Source organism: Lepisosteus platostomus, chromosome 13 (assembly GCF_059453375.1).
Source record: "Lepisosteus platostomus isolate fLepPlt1 chromosome 13, fLepPlt1.hap1, whole genome shotgun sequence".
NCBI classification, from domain to species: domain Eukaryota; kingdom Metazoa; phylum Chordata; class Actinopteri; order Semionotiformes; family Lepisosteidae; genus Lepisosteus; species Lepisosteus platostomus.
In genome coordinates this window covers 20,004,101-20,030,384 of record NC_142623.1, presented here as the reverse complement: position 1 = coordinate 20,030,384, position 26,284 = coordinate 20,004,101, and the positions used below count along the sequence as shown (strand labels likewise).

General features: G+C 41.7%; 2 protein-coding genes across 6 annotated transcripts; one reads left to right on the top strand and one right to left on the bottom strand.

Annotated features, from left to right (window-relative positions):
• Positions 1–227: 227 nt before the first annotated feature.
• Positions 228–18,592, bottom strand: qtrt1 (queuine tRNA-ribosyltransferase 1). Of its 4 annotated transcripts, XM_088603767.1 has the most exons (11): positions 18,260–18,591; positions 14,558–14,626; positions 13,386–13,524; positions 11,118–11,196; positions 8,761–8,876; positions 7,870–8,008; positions 6,104–6,179; positions 4,733–4,827; positions 3,815–3,924; positions 2,799–2,883; positions 2,102–2,240 (listed from the first exon to the last, which is right to left on the bottom strand). In XM_088603767.1, exons 1-10 carry the CDS (start codon positions 18,551–18,553, stop codon positions 2,822–2,824), a joined length of 1,179 nt encoding a protein of 392 aa, XP_088459893.1. In that variant the 5' UTR covers positions 18,554–18,591; the 3' UTR covers positions 2,102–2,240; positions 2,799–2,821. The 4 variants fall into 4 exon arrangements, with proteins under 4 accessions (XP_088459890.1, XP_088459892.1, XP_088459894.1 ...); XM_088603764.1 differs by lacking the exon at positions 2,799–2,883 and having other exon boundaries at positions 228–2,240; positions 18,260–18,592; XM_088603766.1 differs by lacking the exon at positions 4,733–4,827 and having other exon boundaries at positions 1,997–2,240; positions 18,260–18,589.
• An 890-nt stretch (positions 18,593–19,482) lies between these two features.
• Positions 19,483–23,987, top strand: LOC148650193 (uncharacterized). Of its 2 annotated transcripts, none has more exons than XM_088603763.1 (4): positions 19,483–19,698; positions 20,323–20,496; positions 20,945–21,083; positions 22,878–23,987. In XM_088603763.1, exons 2-4 carry the CDS (start codon positions 20,325–20,327, stop codon positions 23,239–23,241), a joined length of 675 nt encoding a protein of 224 aa, XP_088459889.1. In that variant the 5' UTR covers positions 19,483–19,698; positions 20,323–20,324; the 3' UTR covers positions 23,242–23,987. The 2 variants fall into 2 exon arrangements, with proteins under 2 accessions (XP_088459889.1, XP_088459888.1); XM_088603762.1 differs by having other exon boundaries at positions 20,299–20,496.
• The last annotated feature ends 2,297 nt before the right edge of the window (positions 23,988–26,284 follow it).

Here is a 26,284-nt window from a genome sequence, read left to right as displayed (position 1 = left end):
AGCCGTCTATTACGCATTTTCACCTCATAACAAATCTGTTCCCAAGTACCTTGCCAGTACGGCCGGCTATTAGAAGCCTTGAATGATAACTGCGTTTCATTTAATAATTTAAAAACCCATTCAAAATCTGAGCACTGCAGACTTCGTTTAAAGAAAATACAGTCTACACAATGCTCTTATTACTGTGCCGTTTGTAATTCTACGTCTCACCTCAGACCGACTGCAGAACCGTTTAGTGTCATTTTTATTTGTTCTCAACCAGTAATTGTTGCTCAATTTACAAAAACAAAACAGAGTAAGCGCTGCGGTAAGAAATGTGATCTGTTGTGCTGAAAAACAGCCCTGGCTACCAGACTAAAATTCTCTAGTTGACTAACACGGCCCAGTTCGCTCACCTCGTCCGGTTTCCGTTTGCCTCCTGAAAGTTTCGAGGTCACATCGGTCGTAAGGGGACCGAGTTTTTTGGACCTCATTTTTCCAAAACACTTCCCGAGTATTAAAAACACCACTTCTTTTGCCGTCTTTAAATCTCAAGACATACGTTTTTGACGGCCTTTGACTCTTAAACTCTTATAATATCTCAGTTACATTTGATTTTATTGTATTGTAGCATTACCCCTCTGCTCATGTAGCAGTGTAAGAAGCAGGAGACTGGAACTTCCGCTCACTAGGTTATTTCCCTTTCAGAATACACAGGTATGCTATTCACTCAGGCAAAGGAGAGTAAGGTAGCCAAGTGGAGACAAGGTGTAGAGAGCCAAGTGCTCAGCCAGGGGTTTGGTGTGATAATGCGGGGAAAAAGGGAAAGGGAACCCCTATTTATAGTGGAGGGGAAAAGGTGACGTGAGAGTGTGAAATAGGTGATTTCAAGGTCATGTGCTCAGGCTCTCAGGGGTGCCATCTTCCAGAATTCTCCAGTATATGATAATTTATGTAGAGTTCCTTGAGAATGTTCTGCACTGAAAGACACTATATAAAAATACATTTGATTGACTTGCATTGATTTCTTACTTGTTCCTTACATTATTTAATGGCAGTCAACTATGACAGCACCTGCTGCTGTGAAGGTTCTGGCAACAAGACCTCTGTATGTGTCAGCTAGAGGACAGATTTATCACAAGGATGTTTGGAAACTTGCTCAGGGTGACAAAGCAGAAAATCAGCAGCACGGCAGTCACTTGACTGCAGAATGCCCCTGATAACATGCCTGTTGCCTCAAACTGAGGAACATCCAACCTTCCTGAAAAGGATTTTTAAAGAAGGTATTGAAATCATCTGATCAGGGCATGGTTCAGGGTGCAAAGTCTTGCAAATGGGCTTCCGCACCATGAATGACAATATTTGTGTCCCCCTGCACATACAGTACACACTCACTACCTAGCCATGTCTAAACACACAGCCAGAGTGTGCCACCACATAGAGCATGGAAAACAGGACATACAGTAGATCGTCCCACAAAACTAGAGAAACTACAATCTGTAAAAAAGTGGAGTTTCTACATTTTTTTACAGGTAAGGTACAATATATTGAACAGTACATGAAGAAATAAATAATTAATGGACAAGATGAGAAAACACTGCGTTAACTTTTTTTCATTCTGGTAGTTTTATGGTAGTCTAATGTTGGAGCTATACCTAAGCCTCATTAAATCTTCCCCCTAAAAAATTTTTAAACAGTACTGTGATTTACAATACTCCACTAACTGCAGAAGGTCTGAGTAAAAAAAGTAGAATCTTAGAAGAAGTTGGGGCATTTAGTTATTATTGAAAATGTGACATTTTATTTTGCACCAGTACAAAATCCATTATATAAATAAAAGTAAATGATAAAAAGGAAGATAAAAAATTAAAAAGGCGTGGTCACAGAGTCTGAGAAATTACTTACAAGTGCAACTTGCCTTCATTTCATTGACTTCCAGCATCAAGGTGGTCTCAATGTCTCCCTTGAGGTATTTTTTGGTTAAAATAACAAATTGTTCTCTAAAAAAACAGGACAGGCCTTGCTTTTAAATCTGAGATCACAGGCCAGTTTTATACCAGTATTGTCCTTCTCTTTTCTCACTACCAATGATCCCCTGCTTGTTGCCCTTAGTCCAGGGTGATGTTCACCGATGCCAGGGCTTCCACTGCCCAGGAAGGATAGTCCTCCTTGGAATTGTACATGCGTGCCATGAAGCTCCGTACAAACTGAGGGAAGCGCTGCTCCACGATACTCTGCCTCACGGAACGCATCAGGGAAAGCTTAAAACAGGGGAGCGCACAGGTGATCAGAATGACAGGATCCAGGGGTTTCACAGATCCAGACAACACACAAGCCCCAATTTTGCAGATGCATCCACAGACATTCTATAAAGACTGTTGTCAAGTATTACAACATTACAGATTTTATATTTTTCAGTGATTGTCAAACTAGCCATTGAAGTCTATTTTCTCTCTGGAAGAGCCAGATAAGTATCACTAACATACAACCTCACTTCACTTCCTCTCATGTAGATTTCATTTAGTGTGATGCTAATCTTCTCCCCTCCTATGAGAAACTCAGCAGCCCCATTCATTTTGAAACAAATACCAATTTTTACTAGTAATGCAGACAACAATTTAACAGTGTGGTCTACAAAACAAGCAAGCCATGAATTAAAAATGTGAAAAAGAAAACATTCATGTAAAATAAAAAAAAACTATAAGTACATTGATATCTTCTAAGGGGTAAGACTAACAAGACCCTTTTATGTTTTACCCTAAATTGAGAGGTGACACTAAGGCAGTAGACTACAATGGGACTCCCACAGAAACACCTACCTGATATGCAATATTGTGAACTGTTATGTGGTGCAGGGCAGCTGTATCTGCCTTAAACAACGCATGAAGGAAAGCTCGACTGTACCTGCAGAAGAAACACACATGTTGCAACTTTACAAACGTTTCTGCTGTGCTCATGCTAAAAGAGAGGACATGAGAACAGTGGTTCTTAACTTAGTGCAGTCTGTACCCCTTCGGTTCTCTAAATGTGTTCACACACCCATTATTCATCTATGAATTGGCTTCATCAGTCTGTTCTCCTCCCCACTGATAGCAGATGTGTGGTGAGCATACTGGTGCACTATGGCTGTTGTTGCATCATCCAGGTGGGGGCTGCACTTTGGTGGTGGAGGGGAGTCCTCACTACCTGTCTAGCGCTTTGAGTGGAGTGTCCAGATAAGCACTATATAAGTGTAAGGAATTATTATTAAATAATATCCAAAATCATTGAAGTAGGTCAGTTCTTTAAACCTAAGATATCTCATAACTATAGAATTAAAGGGACAGAATAACATATCCCATTTATTTTCACAGTACAATTAAGGAGACATAAAGAAGTACACCCTTTTTAAAGTTGACCTTAAATACCTGCATTTCATGAACCAAAGTAGTTACTTTTGTACTTATGTGCCTATGTTTAATGTGTGTTTTTAAAGATTTAACTTCTAAAACATTTTGGCATGTCACACACCCCTATGAAGGGGTTTATGCAACCCAGGTTAAGAAACACAAGTAACACAACCATTCTATTTCTCTAGAAACTGTGCACAGTTATGGAACATAAACTGGGGTAATTCTGAAGAAATAGATGCTACACAAAAGAGAATGAATGACAATTTGAGTCTTTTTCATGTTCCTACATTTCATACAAGTATATGCATCAGGCCCTGCAGGATGCACATAGCTAAGGTATCAGATCCTGTGTGGTTTGTGTGTCCTCCATTTTGTTCCAAGTGCAAGGTGATGCAAGTCCAAAATGACAGGGCTCTAAATGTAGAAATATTAGTTCTTCTCACCTCCTGCAGGTGGCACACTCACAGTCGGGGTCAATAGGTTGGAAGTCTTTGGCAAACTGTTTGTGTTTGAGTTGCAGGGACCCCCAAGGCACGAGCGCGGAGCCGAACCTCTGTAACAACAGCCCAAGGGTGAGTTATCAAACAGCGATGCATGGTAAAACTCTCTCTAACCGAGCAAAATCTGAACTGTCCTCCTGCATTTAGATCAGTGTAGCCCTATCAAGCTAGGGAGGACTGGTTGGCTCAGCAGCACTCCTTTAATACTTAATTCATATGAACTTTCTCTTGAAGTGTACCATTCACCTGAGTTGTCTCCTTTGCTGTAATGATCTGCATACAACAATGGTGCTCAAAAGTCATGTAGTTAGACAAGATTCTTACTGTACAGCAGTTTACTACATTTCGGGCTACAGGGTGTGTCAATTCCTGTACATACTGAAGTAATGGAGAAATAAACCAATATATTTTAATTGGATCACTTCTCCTGTTGGTCTGTGCCAGAGATCTGTAGCTCCTATCCTGAAGAATCTTATCTTATGATTTTCATTCCAGCCAAGTTCTGAATGATTTAACTGGATTAATCATGTTATGAGGGGATAATATACTTCCTCTATCTCTGCTCACTGACCACTGAAAGCTGTCATTAAACGCTTAGCAGAGACTGTAGCTCCATTAATCCATGCCAGTTTAATTAAACAAAACATGCTTGAATGATCTAATATCAAACATTGACTTATATAAAAGCCATATATGAAACTGACCAAATCTGACATGAATCTAACTGCCAAGAAAATAGAGTCTTGTCTGATCCCATAGGTAGATGTCCTATAACAGGTTTGATGCTCAAGTAACATGCCAGTTTTTCACAAAGCTGCCTCATTCCTCTTTCACATCAACTCATCACTTTATTTTATTCACTCTTTATGCTCATTTGTAGAAGTCTCCAGAAAGGCTTTCCATATTTCATTATACAGGATGCCAAACTCCACCAGAGGAAGAACTCCCTCCACAATCTGCAATAGAAAAGGTTTGTCCGTCTCAGCTGGATTCAGAACAGATGGTGCTAGTTGTTGACCGCAGCTTTAAAGGAGGGCTGACTGGCGAAAACCGAATGTCAGCACCCAGAGGCCCTACACTTATTATTCTTTGCAGACACATGCAGTCCAGCAGTGTAGATTGACAACATTACCTTTGGGAGACCTGAGGCTTAAACCGTGCTATTCTTACAGGGGAGTGGAGAAAACAGCATTCTGTTCAGAAGATTAATTGCAATTATTAATTAATAAGCCACAAGCAACACCAGCCTCAAAATATGAAGAATTAACATTTAAGAATTGCATTAAATGATTATTTGATTGGCATATTTCTGAGAGAGCATTAGAATGACCCTGAGAGAGGAGGTCCATGCTTTAAATAAAAGAATGGATATACAGTCAGAGGAAGTAATGGCAACAGTATATAATGTGAAAACTGCTGAATTCAATTGAGAAAATGATGTTAAGTGCACTGAAGAAAAGATTCACTGGTAAAACATTTATTTGTACACACATTCACAACATAAAAAATGTGTTAGTGTGCAATTTAAAGAAGAGCACACAACATTTCTCAGACTTAACTTTTATATCTCCGCCTATACTGACAAGTTAAAGGAACTTGGTTATCTTTTGTCCTGAACATAAGACTATAAGGGGGGAGGAAGTTAATAGAGAAGTATTTAAAGTACTTCTGCAAAGTATTTAAGTCACTCCAAAGATCTACTTCAGGACCAACAGTAAAATTAGCACAGAAGATTGTTAGGAAGTCAGAAAGACAACATATCGAAAAGTTACGCTTGTTGAAAGGCCTCTCTTGCCAATACTATCAGCAAAATCCTTTCAAGCTCCATGCGGCTAATTCTTGCTTTGATCAAAGTGGATATGCAGGGGGTGGATTAGTGGTGGGCCAGGGTAATTAAACAATCATTTTGGAAATTCCAATCAGACAGAGAAGACTTTCCAGTCCCAGTCCTGATCTGGAAAACAAATGTTTTCTGATTTTCATTCCAGGTGAATTCACTGTAACCTTTACTCAACAACGGATCTTCTAATTCAGCCCTTTTTAATTGTTTATCCTTCAAACCTACAGGACATTTCAAGTTTCCAAGAAACCCCCTGTATAACTTAAAATGTGCAACTTCTTAGGAGCTGTTTTAAAGTTTTTATTAGAAGAATATTCTGCCAAAAGGCAGAAAAAAACTGGATCATGTTGTTCATTTAAAATGCTCCTAAAAGAGAAGAAGACTTTACTCACAGCAGTGCGTGTAGGAAAGACACAGTCAAACATGTCACAGCCGAGGGCGACACACACCACCAGATCAGTGGCATACCTGAGAAAAAGAGAACAAACATGGGTTGGGTCTCCATCTTCACTGAACAACAATAAAGATCCTCTCCTCCACTAACACCCCTGGCTTCTGTGATTAAGCCGTCATTGTGGTTTATCATCGGAAACCAAGCAAAAGGGGGCTCCCACAATCAAAGGGTTGTGGGAGTGTGGAACAAACTATCCATATGTTTTTGAAGTCAAAACCCTGGTTTCTTCTTTCAAGAAATTACTGGTTTAAGATCCTTGGATCAATGAACTACTAACTCATTGTAGTTACTAGTCTAGAATGGCTCTTTTCATTTGTAATTTTTCTTATGTTCTTAACCTCTAGTCTAACATGTTCAGAAAATGAACCTCAATGCTCAACCTGGAAGCCAAAAAAACCTGGTTTTCAAGGCTGCTTTTCCAACAAAGATGGAAAAGCATTCAAAAACAGACTGACTTGGTTCTAAGATGTGCAATTTAATTGCTTTTCTGCATTCACTGACAACACTTTTTCTGCCTATTAATAGCAGAATATTAACCCACTTTTCCATTAAAATACCTATTTAAACCAAATTATTGTCTTTTACTGGGTGTGTATAGGATTTCAAAATCATTGCATTATTGCAAAAACTGTGTGTTGTTCCCTTTGCCGTCTGAAAGCACTTAATACATGCCACTAACCCACATCTATACACACCCCTTATGTCCACAGTGCTCAAACAACAACACAACTGCCTTTCACTGTCTCATTAGGTCCTTATGTTAACATTCATCCACTACTGAACATCAACACTGAACCCAACACTGATTTCCAAGATCTTTCAAAATCAGTACATTTGTTCAAAACAAGAAACAATCTGACTTCACAGTAGTTTGATCCAAATTCAGGAAGCTGGTAGTCTTCTCGCATAAGCACCAGAAGTTGAACATTTTAGGCCTGATTGCCTTATTTTGAGGACAGTTGCACAGGCAAAACACATTAACACAGTCCAACACAGAGCTTTTCAACTTCATCAGTACAAGGGAACAAGTAATAGGTTTATTATAGACACTCCACGGCTGAAACATTTGTGTTTTCTTTCTTCTCTTTTCAGCATGGAATAAACCTAATTCTTGTTCCTTTGCACCCTACACATGCTGACGCAGCTACCCACCTGAACTTCATCAGTACAATGTGTGCAACATTTTGCAGCTTTGAAAACAGGCCAAAATCTCATTTCAGGTGAGCTTTTACTTACAATTTTGCAGCCAATAATGAATACCATTTATTATAATAAAAATGACATGTATTACACACTGCACTACACAGCAGATCAGGTGGGGAAGTGAGATACTACTTTACCAGTTGTTTTAAGGGGGGGAATTTAGGAAGGTCTCATGAAGCAAGTCTAAAGTGGAATTTAGCCAGAACATCAGGGGTTAAAACCCCAACTCTTACGAGCAGTGCCATGGGATCAAGTAGTCAGAACCTCACTGTAAATCTCAGGGAGGGTCTCCTACAGCACCATGTCACGATGATGCCGTATATATAACTCGTCTTATAGCACAAAAGGGACCCAAATTCCCTCAGAATCCAAGAGAATTCTTTGTCAGATCACAAATAAAATCTGTTACCCTCTTGTGCAGTACAAAGAGTAAGTGGAGACAAATGGCTCTTTCCATAACATCCTTCTCTGTACCAAAATGAAACACGCTGAGCTCAGTACCCGACTCCCATGAGGTATCGAGGCTTCTCCCGGGGCAGGTGGTCTGTGCTGAGCGTCACCATCTTCCAGAAATCGTCCTTCTCCTCTCCCCCGCTGAGCCCACCGACGGCGAATCCGGGCACGTCCCGCTTCGTCATTTCTACTCCAAACGACACAACAGACCAGAGCGCACACAGGTTAAGGGCAATTTTCCAGCTCATTTATCCAAACTGTCGTTCCACACTCCTGAAGTACAAAATTACGCAATAGAACAAGGAAGAGGCATGGGATATAAAAACATAGAAAATGACAAGTATTGCTTTCCAATGGGTAGCCAATGAACCTCTCTGTACAAAGAACTTGCAGAGACAGGAGCTGGAAAACCAGAAAGTGATCTACAAGATGCTTGTGGAGTAAGTCAACTATTCAAACATCCATCTACACATTTTCTAAGCACTTTTTTCTAACATGGTCACGGTGGCCTGGAGCCTATCCTGATAAGCTACAGGCACAAGCTGGACAGACAGCAGACAAGAGACACACACTCACAGGACCAATTTTCCCATAAGTCAATTAACTTAGAAGTGTATTTTTGGACTGCTGGAGGACATCGGTGCAACTAAAGGAAGCCTAGAGGAACACAGGGAGAACATACAAACTCGACACAGATAGCACTCCATATCAGGTAAGATATTAGTCTCACTCATTTATAACTATTTGGTCCATACTGAGTCGATGTGTGTGTCTGACCCAGACTGAAAAATGTACACAGCATTCCAAAAAGAAGTCACGTTCCTTTGTGACCCGGTTGACCAAGAAACATGTGTTGCTCCAGTACCAAGAATATAGTGATTCAGTTGTCTGAATAAGCTCCCAAACTGAAAAGCAGACTGTACTTCTTGAAACGGGTACCTTCAAGGCATTTTTTGCGGAGGTCAGCGTTCAATCCACCCTGGATGATGGCGAAAAGATTCTGCCTCTCTGGGTTTTTGTTGGCTTTTATGCAACGATCCAGCCATCGGATAGACCTGGAAGAGGAAGAGAAAGATCATTTCTGGTCAACAGATAACGACGGCAACATTACTTGACAAAATTAGCAGTTATTCCCTCCCACACCAAAAAACATACTGTTAGGTTAACTGGCTTCTGGAAAAATTGGCCCTGATGTGAGTGTATCTGTGTGAGCCCTGTGATATACTGGCATCTCATCCAGGGTGTATCCTGCCTTTAGCCCGTTGTTTGCTAGTTAGGCTGTGTCCCCCGTGATCCTGTATTTGAAAAAAATATTTGAAAATGGATAGATAGATGGATGGACTTAAGATGAACACAAACCCTGCATCTTCATCATATTGCCTCTTGTGAGATCCGGTACAGACTACACACATCCAAGTGTATACTCGCCTGCAATTTTGCTGCAACCACGTTCTGGATAGTCATCACTGTTTATTGTACTGAATGATGGAGATATTTGTATTTTTAACTTGACTGCTATTTTGTCTCTCTTGTATGTACTGTTATGTAACCACTATGTCTCGATCCTGCGTTCTACTGGTCTGTCAGCCATCTTGTGAGGTTACAGACTCCGACTCTGTCTGAGCTGAGATGGAGTCTTGTCCTGTCCACTAGGTGGAGCCAGAGGCAGGGATAAGAGCTTTTATCCCAGCACTCCTGCTCATGTAATTTAGTCTGCTTTTAACTTGGGTAAGAGCTTCTGCTAACAACCAGACTCACTCTGAGCGTTTTTTACCTGCATAGTAGGGTTGTTACGCATTAGGCAGTTTGGTTTGTGAACATTTCTTAAAAACAAAAAATCAAATATCTTTTTGAACACCTTTCCAAAAAAAAAACCTGCTCTTTTTATAATCTTAGCAATACTCCCTGTTGCTACCACAGGCATGTTAATCACATAGCTAAATTATACCAGTTTATGCTGAAAAGCACCAGAAGCAGTAGGATTATTGTCAACTGAACGCTGTTACTGAGATGAATTGGCAGGCAACAGAGAAGCTCTGTACTTAGGAAGAACTCTTCTGACTGCACAGTGGTGATTAAATGGTATAATATTTCAGCAGATCGATGCACTGCCTGAGCCAAGTTTAATGCATCCCATGCAAGTCATGTACTGCAGAGCCACTGTGATGAAGTACTTCTGTATTCGAGGCCATCCCTGTGTACTGTGTGGAAAGGTGACTGAGTGAATATTCACACCCCAAATTAAAACTGAAAAATTGAATTGCTTTAAGAATTTAATTTCCTATTGATCTAGAAAATACATTAATGCTACATTTCTGTAAATATGTATCTCTTCTGCGTAAAACTCAACTGATGAAAGGTATTGAGGAGTGCTAGGAATTATAAACACAACATATATTTTATCCTTACCACATTAGTTGAATTTATACTATATACCTACAACATTCTTATTTTGTCATAACTCATATTTTACAATATGGAAAGGTAATACCATTCACAGTGTCGTAACCAGCAGTGCCCTCTTTATTGTAATATCAGTTATTAGGGTCAATTTATTTCATGCTGTGATGGTGCCACCACACAGCACATATACAGGCTTATGATATAGCCCAACGGATCTTAATGCTGCCCACAAGGCTCATCATGATCTTAACGTGACCACTTTCAATGATAAAAACAATCTTAAAGGAGAAGTTAGTATTTTAATAACAACTTCCTTAAAATACATTATGCAAATTTAGTCACTTCCTGGATGTACTGTAACTGAAAGTTTTTTAGCAAAGGAAGGCTCACAAAATAATATTTCATTCACTGGGGTATGAAAAAATCGTGCATGTAGAAAGACAGTAAACTGTTTTTTGCAGGTGTTCTATTGATGCAAACACTACTTAAAGTAATACAAGTCTTTAGCTCCAAACTTCCATCCATCCATTTTCTTACCATGATTGTCCAATAAAGCATTGAGGAGGAGCCGGAGCCTATCCCAGCAAGCAACAGGCACAAGGCAGGGTACACCCTGGACGGGATGTCATTCCATCACAGGGCACACACTCACACCAGGACCAATTTACCCAGAAGAAAATTAAACTACCAGTACATATTTGAACTGTGGGAGCAAACCAGAGCACCCAGAGGAAACCCACACAAACACAAGGAGAATATACAAATTCCGCTTCAAACTAAATATACAGATCAAAAGAAAATGTGGCCTGTACAACAGCCAGAATAATTATCAACATGGTAGACAATGACAACTGTATTTTTCAGCAAATATTTTGTACTATATTGTACCATACCTATACATGGCTTCCTCAACACGGGGCCCAGTCACAGTGCTGCTGACCACATCATCCAACTGCATCATGATGTCTGACCCTGGAGAAACACGAGCATGGGCATTCACCACTGCTTATCATCAGTGTGTCCAGATTATAAATGAGGCACAACAATCCACAGCCCAGTGAAGGAGGTGTAAGGTTAAGGGCAACTATGCTTCATTCCAAGATTAACAGGTGTTTGTGGGTTTGACAGAAGAACAGAAAAAAGGAAAAAAGAGAGTGCTATTCTTCCCATCTTGTTTGGAAGTTTTGTGGTTCAGTAAATTTTCCACATGTCTCCTCTGGTTTGTGTTTCACTGTCCATTGAAGAAGTCCTCTAGGTTGACTGTGTGAATCAGAAATACTTGTATGAAGTCCCCTCATAGTGGGTATTAATCTAGCTGCTTCTTGATGAATTCAGTGTTAGTTTCTGCCACCTGGCTAGGAGGCCCATTTCAGACACCCACAGCTCTTTGTGTAAAGGCGTGTTTCATACTCACTGTCTTCAATAAACTTAATTGTATCTTCCGATTATGACCTTGTGTCCTTATTTAAATAGTGAGTGTCAACTAATCCCATGTGGAATATATCCATCCCAAGACAGCTCAATAGCAAAACATAATAATTAACAGAAAACATTGTGTTTGGTTTATATAGAAGCATATGCGATAAATGCACATTACATGACAGCTATATTTTACAAAACTCAGGTAGTTGCTGGGTTGACCAGTTACCTGTTCAGGCCATCACACAATGAGACTTCAAGACAAAAATGCAGCTGAAAATCATAAACCTTATTTGCTACAATAAACAAAGCTAGGAAAGTTGTTCCTGAACAAAACAAAGCCAAAATCTTTAAAATAGCTGTTTTTATGTGCAGGGGATTCTGAGCTAAGACATAAAAGGAAATCAATACAGAGTGGAATTATTTTGCTTGCTTTCACTCCTTCCACATCATAATAATCCTTACACTTATAGCATTTCTCTGGGCATCCACTCAAAGCACTTTACAGGTAATGGGGACTCCACTCCATCACCACCAGTGTGTAGAACCACCTGGATGGTGTGACAGCAGCCAAAGTGCTTCAGTATATTCACCATACATCAGCTATCAGTTGTGAGGAGAACAGAGTGATGAAGCCAGTTCATAGATGGGGATTATTAGGAGGCTATGATTGCTAAAGGCCAGGGAGAAATTTGCCCAGAACACCAGGGGACCACCCCTACTCTTTTCAAGAAACGTCCTGGGATTTTTAATAATAATAATAATAATAATAATAATTGCTTACACTTATATAGCGCTTTTCTGGACACTCCACTCAAAGCGCTTTTACAGGTAATGGGGACTCCCCTCCACCACCACCAATGTGCAGCATCCACCTGGATGATGCGACGGCAGCCATAGTGCGCCAGAACGCTCACCACACATCAGCTATCAGTGGGGAGGAGAGCAGAGTAATGTAGCCAATTCATAGAGGGGGATTATTAGGAGGCCATGATTAGTAAGGGCCAATTGGAAATTTGGCCAGGACACCGGGGTTACACCCCTACTCTTTTCGAGAAGCGCCCTGGGATTTTTAATGACCACAGAGAGTCAGGACCTCGGTTTTACGTCTCATCCGAAGGACGGCGCCTGTTTACAGTATAGTGTCCCCGTCACTATACTGGGGCATTAGGACCCACATGGACCGCAGGGTGAGCGCCCCCCGCTGGCCCCACTAACACCTCTTCCAGCAGCAACCTTAGTTTTTCCCAGGAGGTCTCCCATCCAGGTACTGACCAGGCTCACACCTGCTTAGCTTCAGTGGGTTGCCAGTTGTGAGTTGCAGGGTGATATGGCTGCTGGCACATTAATGACCACATAGTCAGGATCTCGGTGTTATGCGTTATTTGAAAATGGCACTTATTTTTCAGTATAGAGTCCAATTACTTTACTAGGGCATTAAGACCCACACAGAGACCGCAGGGTGAGCACCCCATACTGGCCCCACTAACAACTCTTCCAGTAGCAACCTTAGCTTTCCCAAGAGGTCTCCCATCCAGGTATGTGACCCAGGCTCACACTAGCTTAATTAGTGGCTTGCCAGTTGTGAGTTTTAGGGTGATATGATTTCTTGCTCTACATATACATTCTGCAAAAGTGAGTCTTGAGTTTTAACCTCAGACAAGCTTTTTTTTGGTACTTTTTTCTGCAAAAGGCTTTATGCCTGTATGCCAAAGAGCTTTGGTGCATGAGATTAAATTTACCCAGGGCGTTCTGGATGCTGATGGACTCCTCGGGAGTGAGCAGGATTTCTTTGCCATCATAAGGAGAACGGAATCGCACCCCTTCTTCCGTCACCTCAGACAGCTCCACCAGAGACACCATCTGGAAACCACCACTGTCCTGAACAAAGCAGAGGACAGGCGGGAGGGACTCATTAGCATGGCTTTGCACTGCAATCATTGAAAGAGGTTCCACTCCCTTTGCAGCAGTATAAAACACTCCACAGTCTTGATTCATCCAGAATTAGTTTCAGTTTCATACAGGGAGACAGCCTCAGCCCCTACTGGAAACTACATATATTATTATTATTATTATTATTATTATTATTAACTGCTTACACTTATATAGCGCTTTTCGGGACACTCCACTCAAAGCGCTTTACAGGTAATGGGGACTCCCCACCACCACCACCAATGTGCAGCATCCACCTGGATGATGTGACGGCAGCCATAGTGCACCAGAACGCTCACCACACATCAGCTATCAGTGGGGAGGACAACAGAGTAAAGAAGCCATTTAATAGATGGGGATAGATTCATACATGAGAGGGATTGTACTAGTAACACACTGCCACTGAAGGATGCAGGATGCCCAAACATTACATGGTATAAAAGAGACTTCTGCGATTTGCAGTGAGAGCTAGCCATTCCTCCAGGATCATTATCAGTATGGATTTTTCTGCCTTTTTTATGGTGGATTTAAAAGGTCGTGCCAATGACAAGTGGGTCTGACAAGGTTTGAAATCACGACTGGATGAAGGTAAATGTTAGGCCAAAAGGCAAGAACATAATGGACTCTTTAACAGTATAGTGTCATTTTAAGATCACCTGAAACTGATTTTTTTGTGAAAGTGTGGAACAAGCTGCTTACTGTATGTGAAAGTCCATTGTAAAGCAAGATTTGGAGGCACCTTACCCAAAGAATCATGAGAGTATGGATCAAGCTACCCAGCCATGTGGCGGAAGCTGATACTTTGGCTTTAACTGAACAGCTGAAGGAGATCCTGGGATCAGTTACCTACTAACAAATGGGCCAGATGGGCCGCACAGCCTTATCATATTCTTAATTCCTTCTGTGGACTTAATTGGAATAAAACTTAAAAAGAAAGATAACGCAGTGCCAGGCTCTTCTTTATTAGTATGAGTTATCTTACCGTCAGTAAGTTACGTTTCCAGTTCATAAACCCATGCAGGCCATTAGCCTTCTTGATGAGCTCTGGTCCCTGGAAGAAAAGCACAGGTCATCTATTTTAAGGCGCATAATACAGTTTCCAAAGCAGTTCTTTGTGGTGGTCAGATATTTTACCGTGCAGCATCTGTTACAAAACATACAGTGTACAGTATATACCTGTTCAGTTGGGTAGCTGCGTCAGCATGCGTAGGCTGCAAAGGAACAAGTAATAGGTTTATTCCATGCTGAAAAAAAGAAGAAAGAGAACACAACGTTTCGGCCGTGGAGCCTTCTTGGCCACACACCTTTTTTTCAGCATGGAATAAACCTATTACTTGTTCCGTATATACCCGTTGTCTTCTTTAAAACCTTCAAAGGCACTTTTTTCTTTTTCCTTCAAAAACATAACAAACGTCCTCAGCATTTAGATTCACAAATGACCTTTATTCAGACATATTAGACAGGTCACCCCCATGTAGACTGAATGAAAGACCAGTAATAATAATAATCATAATAATCATAATCATAAATTTTATTTTATATAGCGCCTTTACAGGTGGCTTCTCAAAGCGCTTTACAGGATGACAATAACAATAAATAAGAAGAATACACAAGATAAGACACAATTACAATTACAACAATAACAATAGAGGAGACCGTGGAAGGTGGTAGTAAGAAGAGCAGAGGGGTGAAGAATGGAACCAGTTAAGTAAAGGCTTTTCTGAAGAAGAGGGTTTTGAGTCTGGATTTGAGTTTAGAGAAGGTGACTCTCTGATATCCTTGGGCAAAGAGTTCCAGAGCTTGGGGGCATAACAGGAGAAGGCCCTGTCACCCATACAATGTAGACGGGCTTGGGGGACAGTAAGGAGTGCAGAATTTGAAGAGCGGAGGTTGCGAGGTGGGGAGTAGGGCGATAATAGTTCAGACAGGTATTGAGGTGCCAAGCCATGCAGAGCCTTATAGGTGATCATGAGGATTTTAAAGTCTACGCAGAATTTGACCGGAAGCCAGTGCAAGGACTCCAGGATACGAGTAATGTGAACACTTGCACTAGACCTGGTCAGGATTCTGGCTGCTGAATTTTGGACATACTGCAGTTTGTTCAGAGTAAATTTAGATACCCCTGCGAGTAGAGCATTGCAGTAGTCAATTCGAGAGAATACAAATATGTTGATCAGCTTTTCAGCCACAGTTAATGATAGCATAGGGTGTAGTCTTGCGATATTTCAAAGGTGAAAAAAAGATGTTTTGACAGTATGCTGCACATGTGGATCGAATATAACCCCAAGGTTTTTCAATTTTGATTGAAGCTCATGTACAGAGCCATCTACAGATAGGGTTACAGGACTGGCTTTATGAAGTTGATGGGGGGTACCAATAAGCATGACGTCAGTCTTGTCACAGTTAAGATGAAGGAAGTTTTGAGTCATCCAAATTTTTATGTCAGAGATGCAATTAGATAGAATAGAGACAGCCACATCAGTATCAGGTTTGGTATGGATGTATATTTGAGTATCGTCAGCGTAAAAATGAAAGCTGAGGCCATGTGATCTTAAAAGTGGGAACATGTAAATGCTGAAGAGCAAGGGGCCCAGTATTGAGCCCTGAGGGACACCAGACTTGACAAGACCAATTTCAGACCTGTACCCATTGAGAGAGACAAAGTGACAGCGATCAGTGAGGTAAGACTTAAACCATTTGAGGGCAGTGTCAGAGACTCCAAACACAGTCTCCAGACGAGAAAGTAAGATGTTATGGTCAACAGTGCCAAAGGCAGCACTGGGATCAAGAAGGATGAGTATAGAAAGAGAACCAGAATCAGAAGCTATTAGAAGATCGTTAGTGACTTTGACCAGGGCAGTTTCTGTGCTGTGAAGTTGACGGAAGCCAGATTGGAGGGGTTCAAAAAGGTTGTTTGTCATGAGGTGGTTATGTAACTGAAGTGTGACAGCACCTTCTAGAATTTTAGAGAGAAAGAGTAAGTTGGAGATGGGGCGAAAGTTGGTAAGATTGTTGAGAGCCATGTTAGGCTTTTTTGGCACGGGGGTAATGGCAGCAGTTTTGAGGACCGTTGGTACAATGCCAGTGCTCATGGATTCATGTATAATATTGAGGACAATGGGACAGAGAGAAGAGAAACAGGACTGGAATAAAGTGGTGGGAATGGGATCTAAAATAGATGTGGTGGGTTTCAAGCATGTAACTAGTTTGTTGAGGGATGCTGAGTTAAGAAGAGAGAAGTTGGAGAGACGGGAACCAGAGAAGTTTGATGAGGAGGGAGGAGGTATGGAAATGATATGCGTAGTGGAGAGAATGTGATGCCAGATGTTGTCAATCTTAGAACTAAAGAAATCTAAGAATGTGTTGCAAAGTTGTGATGAGGCGGGTAATGTGGTAGGACAGTTTGGCTTGAGCAGTCTATTGATGGTGGAGAAAAGATGTCTGGGGTTGTTTTGGTGATTTTCAATGATGTGAGAGAAGTAGGTGGATCTGGCAGACTCTATAGTAACCTGATATTCAGATAAGTAATCTCTCCAGGCCTGATAATGTACATTTAGGCCGGAAAGACCTACGCTCAAGTTTGCGAGAGGCTGCCTTCATGGATCGCAGATGGTCATTGTACCAGGGGGCAGGCCGAGAGAAAGAGATGGTTCAAGTTTTTAAAGGAGCAAAGGTGTTGAGGGTAGATAAAAGAGCACTGTCAAGTAACTGTATTTTGTCCTCTAAAGGGTCAGAGGAAGAGAAACAGGATAAGGAGGACAGAACAGAATTTGCAAACCTTGGGTGATCAATTGATTGCCAGTTGCGGAAATTTACAGAGCGTGAGGGGGAAGTGTTAGAAACAGGTAATTCCAGATTGAAGAGAATGGCTAAGTGGTCAGAGAGGCCTAGAGCAAGGGGAGAGCAGTGGGAGACAAAGGAGTCATTTGCAATAATTAAATCTAAGGTGTGTCCTTTGTTATGTGTAGGGGTACAAAGAAACTGAGTAAGGTCAAAGCATCCCAAAAGAGAAAGGAAGTCTTTAGCAAGACTGGAAGAGGTCGAATCAATGTATATATTAAAGTCCCCTAGAATAAGGATCCTTTTAAACTTAAGGCATGAGAATGAGAGAAAATCAGCAAACTCACCTAAGAAGGCTCCACTGGGTTTGGGTGGTCTATAAACTGTAGCAATAATAGTAGTAATTAAATATGGCTGAATGTCGTTTGTTAATTGAAAAGCTGGTGTCACTTTCCACGCACACAACGTTTTTTTTACAACAAAGATTTTGGATGTCTGTGTGCTTGTCTCACTGTAGTATTTCTATTACAAACTTTTAATAAATAACATCCCAAAACGACACCAGTTTCTGCCCTTTCATAAACACGAATTTCAGGCAATTATTGTTCTCATACATTCTACTGGAGGATGCACCTTTTACTCTTTTTGCTTTTTTCCCCCACTGAATTCACTGTGTAACGTGATACGGGGTTTATTTATTTAGATCGCATTGCTATATTTCATTGTCATTTACATTGGTGTTTATAACTTTTATTTATATTTTCAACTTTGGAAAGTTTTGAAGATAAATGCACTTTTTAACTCAAGAGTTAACGCTGTTGCACCAGCTCGTACATGCACAATGTTTTAAGATTTTTGACAACTCGTAAGACAACTCGTCAGATCTGTGCCGCCGCACACGTACCGGTCTCATACCCAAGTGATATGTATTTCCCAGACAGATCTGACATCCCAGAGCTTCTAGTTGGTCCACGGTGATCCCTTTCATCGTGCCCTGCGTGCCAACCGGCATGAATACCGGCGTGTTGACCGTGCAGTGCGGCAGGGTGAGGTCGCAAGCCCGGGCTTTGCTCACCGGACACTCAGCCACTATACGGAGAGTTAGTTGAGCCCCTGCAAAAGCTCTCCCGGTTGCGAGAGCAGAGTTAACAGTCCCCATGCCGTCTAAACATTCTGCAGACACTCCAACAGCTGCCATGCTGGAAACAACGCGTCACGACTGGAGGAGGAACCGGAAGGCGAAAGATTACGCATGTGCGTCTGCTACCAACAGCAGGGTGCTAATGACACGAAAAGAGGCTATTTTGCTGAATTCCGCTATGGAAAATTTGTTGTTAAATTGCCCATGTATTTTACCACGTTGTACAACGAAGGTGGTCATAGTTTTCGAACTGGAAAGTGTAAAAAAAAGTTTCCATTTAAATTCCGACTACGAGAGAACCCATAACTGCATCCGATTTACGTACACAGGCGCATCTGAGTTTCCTTCAGAGAAGATTTAAAATGCAAAAAGGAGTGTGCTTATCTTAAACCTTATATTATTATATCGTAGTATAAAGCATTGAAAGCTGCATTTTGCCTTTTGCATAATCATAGATTATACAAAGAAGGTGTCAGTTCGCCCTTCACCAACGTTGGTTGCATATCAGCTCTAGAGTATGTCCACAAGCATCATAACCTCGCATTTATCACAGGCTAATGCTTTAGAAAAATGGTTAAACATAAGCTACTAGTTTTGTTTGTACTGATTACGGAGTCAGATAACATGTCACTTCTGCTACAATACACAAGCCCTTGACATTTCAAAGTTATTTACAACCTTTTAATGTAATAACACGCTTTTTTGTCATTTATTAATAATATTACAACGTGAAATGAACTATTTTCATGAAGACACACCGAACAGGTCCCGTGGGCTTTTATTTTGCGCTTTAACTAAACAACCCTGAAACAGCAAGAGCAGTCAAACTAATTAACGAAACTAATTACCAAACATACATAGGTCAACAAATGTTTTAATATCTTGCCAACACATACCGAAACCTTTCCACCTTATCTGCAATTAAATCCGCACCTATACAATGTGGATTATTCTGTTACCGGAGACAGAAGGGTGGTGAAGAACTATCAGATCACCTGTCCCTCATAAGCCGCAGTTTCTCTTCCTGGGTATAGTAATGAATGTATTTTATTACTACACCATCAAACCAGCCAACAAGTCTTCGTGTGTAGGTGACACACAGCTAATGATCGCCATCACGCAGAGTGTGAGAAGAGCGTCCCGTTGAAAAGCTGAAAAGTGGAGGCGCCCTTTACATTGGACACCGCACAGATTCAGAGCAGGTAAACAGGAGTCGAGAGAGCTTGAATGTACCTCTTAACCTCTGCATTAAGAAACAAAGGTTGCTCTTGCAGTATCGTTTCGTTTGTTTCTTCGATACTCATAATCCAGATTGAACTGAGGTCTCAGATTCGATTCCGCGGCTGGGACGGGTTCAATGTAGAAGTTGCACCTTTTCCAGTTGGCCACGTGGGTTTTTTTTCTGGGCATGCTGCTTAGGTTAATTGGTGTCTACAATTTGTAAATGGGTGTGCCGTGCGATTAACGGGGTGCAAATCGTATCATGCATTGGTCCCCTTGTCAACCGTATTAGGTACTGCGATACTGCAACGGACTGAACTGTTCTTGAAAATTGACTGTAACATAATTTACTTGAAAATTGATTGAAAATAATTTACTCGAATTTAAGATTGAGTCGTTTCCCACTTTATACCGTGATTACAGTTGGTAATTTTTTACCAAAAACTTAATGTCCATTTAAGTGACCTCGAAATAAATTTGATACTTTTTTTCCCCCCCGCTTGCCGTCCTGAACTATGGAGGCTGACGGTGGACTAGCTGAGCATTTTTAACAGCTGTTTTTTTTTTTTACGTGCGGCTAGCCTTGCCGATGCCTCTCACCCCAGGCATGCCCGTGGTGCGGCCCGGTCGCGTGGAGTTGGCGGAGCGACAGAACAAGCAGGCCGAGGAGAGGCTGAGCCGCCACCTGAGCGCCATGGACCTCCGCTGCAGCCGCCAGCTCGCCCTGCTCCAGGAGCAGAAGAGAAGACTGAGCGCAGAGCTCTGCAGCATCAGATGCGGTGAGCGCTGCGGATGGGGCCATGAACAACAGTATCAATACGAGCTACTGTTCACGCCGAGTTCACCATTCAATATGTGCTGCATTGGGTTCCCTATTCGATACGTCCTACTATTCAGATTGATCTGAATTCGATCCCTTTTCACCAATGTAACTCGTGGTTCATGATAACTAGGTCGACAAAAATTAAAGTTCACCTACTGTACCTATAGGACTGATCCTTAGCAGTATTTACTCTGATAATCTGTGGCTAAAATCAAGAAAGAGAAGCAAAGCACAGTATATCCATTGTTAATCATGGAGAGACATTGAAAACTGTGGTCCAGGCTATAGGAAACAGATGCATAAGAAAATGATGGGGAATTTCAGTGGATCTATACTGGGATAATTAGTCAAGAAGATGATCCTGAATAAAGAATGGGGTTTCTGTTGCCTCTTTCCTGCCCTAGACACCACTCCATCATTGGAGAACCTCCTGGTGGAGATGCCACCTGACCTGCCCAGGCCGATCCTCTCCCGAAAGCGCCTCTCCCTGCCCACCCTGCAGCTGGCACTCTCCCTCGGTGCGCCTAGCGATGGCCTGGCCAGGTGGGTGTTGCACTCTGGGAAGGAGAGGGGGCATCTCTTCGCACTTTCTGCTATATGGAGTTCGTTTCCTTCTCCCCACTTTTTATGCCCTCAACATGCCAGAAAATTGATTGGTCAGATGTCGTGCATTGCCACAGGTGCCCTGCAGTGAAAAAGCAATAGTTCACTCTGCAGCCTGGGCTTGTGGGGCAAAATCTGCAAGCTTGGCGCAGCAGATGATGGGAGATTTTAGATTTTCTAATTTCAACAAGGCTGCAATGGACTGGCTAGGGTGCACCCTGTCTTGTGCCCATTGCTTGCCAGGAATAGGCTCTGGCTCCCCCGCAACATTGAATCAGATTAAGCATTAAGAAAATGGACGGATATTTCAACAAGGAGAATTTTGTTTAGCAGCTCAGAGGTGTGTTGCAAAGCTTCTCAAAATTTTGGTCACCCAATGAGTCTTTGACTTGCTGCCTAAGGTGCAAGTCAGGTGGCTCAGGGTGCCCAGAAGATTCCAAGTCTAATAGTAGTGGTGAGCTGAAGAAGGCTCCACGGCCGAAACGTTGTGTTTTCTTTCTTTTCTTTTCAGCATGGAATAAACCTATTACTTGTTCCTTTGTAGCCTACAGTATGCATGCTGACGTACCTACCCACCTGAGCTGCTACTGTCCTTTGTTTGGGTGAAGTTTTGCTGTTTGTGCTGACCAATTACCTGATAGCACAGTTATTGGCAGATGTAAAGTACAGTGCATATCAACAGTATTTCCCCCCCTTTGACTTTCACACATTTTATTTTGTGACAATATGGAATTTCTTTTTTTCCATTGATTGGCACAAAATGCTCTATAATGCCAAATTGCAAACAAAATCTTTCATATCATCCTACATTAATTTATAAATATACAACAGAAAATACTGTATGTCTTAGCTGGCCTGGGAGTCCCCCAGGAGGAGCTGGAAACTGTTTCTTGGGAAAGAGAAGCCTGCTCCGCCTGTTTCCACTGTATCCTTCACCAGGAAAAATGGTTAGAAAATGGGCCGAGATCAGATCCATCCATCCATTTTCTAACTGCTTCTTTCAGTAGAGGGTTGCTGGGGAGCCGGTGCCTATCCTGGCAAGCGACGGGCATCAGGTGGGGTACAGTCAGGACTGGAGGCCAGTCCATTGCGGGGAAGACACACAAACACTCACACCAGGGCCAATGTTCCCAGAAGCCAGTTAATCTACCAGCATGTCTTTGGACTGTTGGAGGAAATTGGAGCACCCAGAGGAAACCCACATGAACATGGAGAGGAACATCCAAACTCCACCCAGATAGCACCCAAGGAATTGAACCCCAGGCTCCATGGCCCCAGCTCTTCGAGGTAGCAATGACTACCTCTGCATCTCTGTGCCACCACTGAGATAAACAGAAAATAATTTGATTGCAGAAATATTCACCACCCGTTTTGCTATGGTCTACCTACTGTAAATAGGCTCTGGTGGAACCACTTGTCTTTAGAAGACACATAATTAGTTGGAGTCCACCTGTCTGCAGTTAAGGTGTTTCACATGAGGTTCAATGAGCTAATTCTGGGACCTCTTGTCTCTTGGAGGTCCCACAATTAAATCCTTTTTCCAGGCACTCTATGGGAATTGTTTTCATCCCTCAAGACGCTTGTACGCAATGAGTGCGTTAAAAGTGGACAATCCAAAACGGGTTCCACCAAAATCAATTGGCACGTTTAGATTTCTTTCCAAGTCAATTGTCTCACACCGCTCACCTGTGTTGGTTATTTCGGACTAACGCAAACTTTGCTCCGCCTGGGCAGGCGGAACTTGGCCATCCCCATGCCGACGGACTTCCAGAAGCGCATGAGCTCCTTCCTGTCGGAGTTGGAGCAGCTCAAGAGGAAGGCGTTGTCGGAGCCTGGAGAGGAAGGGTGCGCTGAGGCCGGCACCCCGGGAGAGGGGCAGGTAGAAGAGGGTGGGCCGAGCGAGGAGGAGCCCACGAGCCAGAGAGAACCCCACCCGGAGAGGGAGAGGCAGAAGGAGGTGGAATCTCCAGAAGTGACCTGGCAGCGGGTGCAAAAATGCCATTACCTCCACCATCAGGAAATTCTGGAGCAGGAAAGAGAATTAAGTCTGCAGGAGATCTTTAGTAAAGAGGGGATTTGTGGGGAGGATCAGGTGTAGGTCTGTGATCCATCCCTTCGAAGCTCTTGGATTTGTATGTAAAGAAAGCTTCATGCTGGAATCCTCCGTGATTCCTACAAAAAGAGTCCTGCCGGATTTTTGCTGTTCCTAAATGGGATGGGTCCTGCAAGGTATTCATCCCAAAATCCTGTTTCTTTCAAGAATTGTAGTGACTTTTGCACAGGTGGTTGTGCATGTGTTGGTGAGAGGAGCACATATTACTAATGATGGGACAATGATCCTGCAAACATAGGCACTCCTTACAGATGATGTGTGGCTGTCCCCATAATGCAAATAACTGGTTTTGAGTTAAGCAAATGGCGTTATCTTGCCATGTCCAAAGCATATTTCACTGTGTGTCTGGAATAGCAAACAGAAGCAGAATGTGAGTCGTTGTGAAGTCATCACAAAGATATGAATATGTTGTTGTGTGTGAATATAGTGGAAAAGTTTGTGACGAATCAGTGAAAATTAAGTATAAGAGCACAGAAAGTTGTACTCCATCTGTGCTGCTGTTAATTTGGGAGAATAATTTTCATGTTTGACATTTACAGTACTTTTCACTCTCACAGATTCATATTGTTTATATATATTAGATGTTATCTAATAATATATATTAGATTTATAATAATTGATTATAATATCACTTTTCTAGTTTAATTTGTTTTGTTTTTAATTATACAGGGTCATTTGTTTGACTGACTTTGTACTGATGGTTTCTAGGCAATAAAAACATGATGGTTTCATCTTGAGTATTACAGTGTTAGCATTTGCTGCCTTGCAGTGCTGGGACCCTGGGGTGCTATCACCTTAGTTTGTAAGTCACTCCCGGTGTTTACGTGGGTTTCTTCTGGGTGCTCTCTTTTTCTTCTCACAGCCCAAAGCCATACTAGTAGGATAATATGCTCCTGGGAAAACTGGCCCTGCTGCATGTGTGAATGCCCTGTAAAACTGATACTCTGGGATAATCCAAGAAGCAATAAAATGAGACGTAGCATGATTTAGCAACACTGAGCCGGACTTAGCAACCAAAGGAGTGAAATGGGTTGACTGGTTTCGTCTTGCTTGTAAATGTGTTTCACAAACATGGTCTCAAAAAAACACCATCTTTGTTTAAGTTATCTGAAGTGTTTCACAACGGTGTGAGCTTCTCCTATTAAACATGTCTGGGGCTTGTTAAATTTTGTGCCTTGATAAAAGAATGCTGTAGTCCTTTAAGTCAATATATACAGTCTGTGCTCCAAACAGTGCAGAGCTTAGGCTTTGATATTGAGTTGTAAGGTCTGTTTGAAAACAGACAAGGAATGCCTTCTCACTTAGTTTGTAAGTCAATACCTTGTATTGGTGCCCTTTCAGTCTTTAACATGATATCTACAATACAGCACAGACTGTTCTCCCTTTTCTCCTTTCTTGTTTTTATTTTCCAGTCTTCTGTCTTCCCTTCTTGCTTTGCCACTTTGCTCTTATCAGTGTTCTTACTAAATTTAATTGAAACCAAGGCTTACAAAAAAAATGACAGTTTGAAAGATCAGGGTTGCCAGCCCTGTTCTCAGAACACAGAAAGAGTCATCTGGTTGTCACTCTTAATAATTAAACTGGACCAATATGACATCACTCTCTTGACCTTCATTGGCTCACTGAATATGCCTATAGGGCCTGAAAGACTACAGGTGCCCCTGTCCTGAAGTTGGGGACCACTGTTTTAATTCATTAAACGCCTACTGGTAGCTGAATTTACCCTTCCTTCCAAGCATCTTGAACTCAACCACTAATGTCCCTAATTCAGAAGTTATTCAAAAGATAGATTGCAAGAGTTAAATTACAGTACCTTTATAACAATTTTAGAAACTGGGATTTAGGAAAAGTGTCAAATTGAGAATTAAATCATTAGTTTCATTCAGGGTTATCTGCCAGGGTTAAACAGAGCTTTAGTTTATTGAAGAGGGACAGTGCACAGCTCTTAAGCTGCACCACAGTAAGCCTAAAAGCGAATTTACATCTGGAGTCCCTGGTTACAACACAATGAACAAAATACAGGATACAGACATTAAAAAAAAAACATCTAGAGGCAAATCGTATGATAAATCGATATTACAAATGGTAAGGTGAACCGAAAAATTCCAAAACGATGGCATGTTGAATTAGAAAATTATCAAAGACCGCAAGAGTCACATGAGAAGACAATTAGGAAATGAATCATGACAGCTTAGACTATAAATAAAAAGCGAATAGTCAATGACATGATGATAGTCATTAAAAAAGACATCAGGATATTACAGATTACGTGACTTTCTTGCAAATGAAAAGTAGAAGACAAATCACTGGGCTTCCTAGGGAGGAGATTTGAATAAATGTGGTGCTGCTTGCATGAAAACACTGGAATGAAAACATGGAACACTGGTATTCCTTAAGGAATACATATTGTGTGCCTTGCAGCTCTGCATAATACACTAAGTAAGGAATCACCTGGGGACCGTTCAATTTCAGATACATTATGGAGTTGTAACACAGTCTACTTAATGGGTTCAATTAGTTAACTTAGTGAGCAAGGACCTGAAAACCCAGAAAACCCAGCAGACAGGAAAGGAATACTCAACTCTGGTCCTGAAAATCCCAACATCATTCCAGCTCAGTTCTCAGTTATTTTAATTAATTCCTTGATTGAACTGAATTTACTCAATTGTACTTGAAACCATTGCCAGTTGTTTAAAATGTGCAGTTTTTGTGTTACATTATAAAGTACAATAGTCAAAATGAAATCTCCGGCAGTTTATGGCCTGAAACCCATCCCACAGGTCAAATGAATCATTCAAGAAAAGGCTAAAACAATGAAGAGCCTGAGAGAAAGCCTGCAGATACCAGGGTACCCAGGACCAGCACTGGGAAGTTCTCCTCTTGGAAGAATTTTGAGCACAAGTGCAATCAAACAAAGGTCAAGGGCACGAGCAGATAGTTATACCTTAAGGCCGCATGGAGACGTCTCTACCAAGAACCTGTGTTTTACAGCACCGAGGGCGATAAGGTCTGGGTAAACAGGCGCTAA

Bases quoted from the DNA above. Each gene is read 5' to 3' on its own strand.
- qtrt1 (XM_088603764.1), bottom strand. From the start codon at position 18,553: ATGGCAGCTGTTGGAGTGTCTGCAGAATGTTTAGACGGCATGGGGACT. The intron at 8,877-11,117 runs GTATGGTACAAT...TTCCTCTTCCAG, and splicing joins GTTGAGGAAGCCATGTATAG to GTCTATCCGATGGCTGGATC. The intron at 2,241-3,814 runs GTGAGAAGAACT...CCCTGTTTTAAG, and splicing joins GAGTGTGCCACCTGCAGGAG to CTTTCCCTGATGCGTTCCGT.
- LOC148650193 (XM_088603762.1), top strand. From the start codon at position 20,307: ATGCCTCTCACCCCAGGCATGCCCGTGGTGCGGCCCGGTCGCGTGGAG. The intron at 20,497-20,944 runs GTGAGCGCTGCG...TTCCTGCCCTAG, and splicing joins GCTCTGCAGCATCAGATGCG to ACACCACTCCATCATTGGAG. The intron at 21,084-22,877 runs GTGGGTGTTGCA...CCGCCTGGGCAG, and splicing joins CCTAGCGATGGCCTGGCCAG to GCGGAACTTGGCCATCCCCA.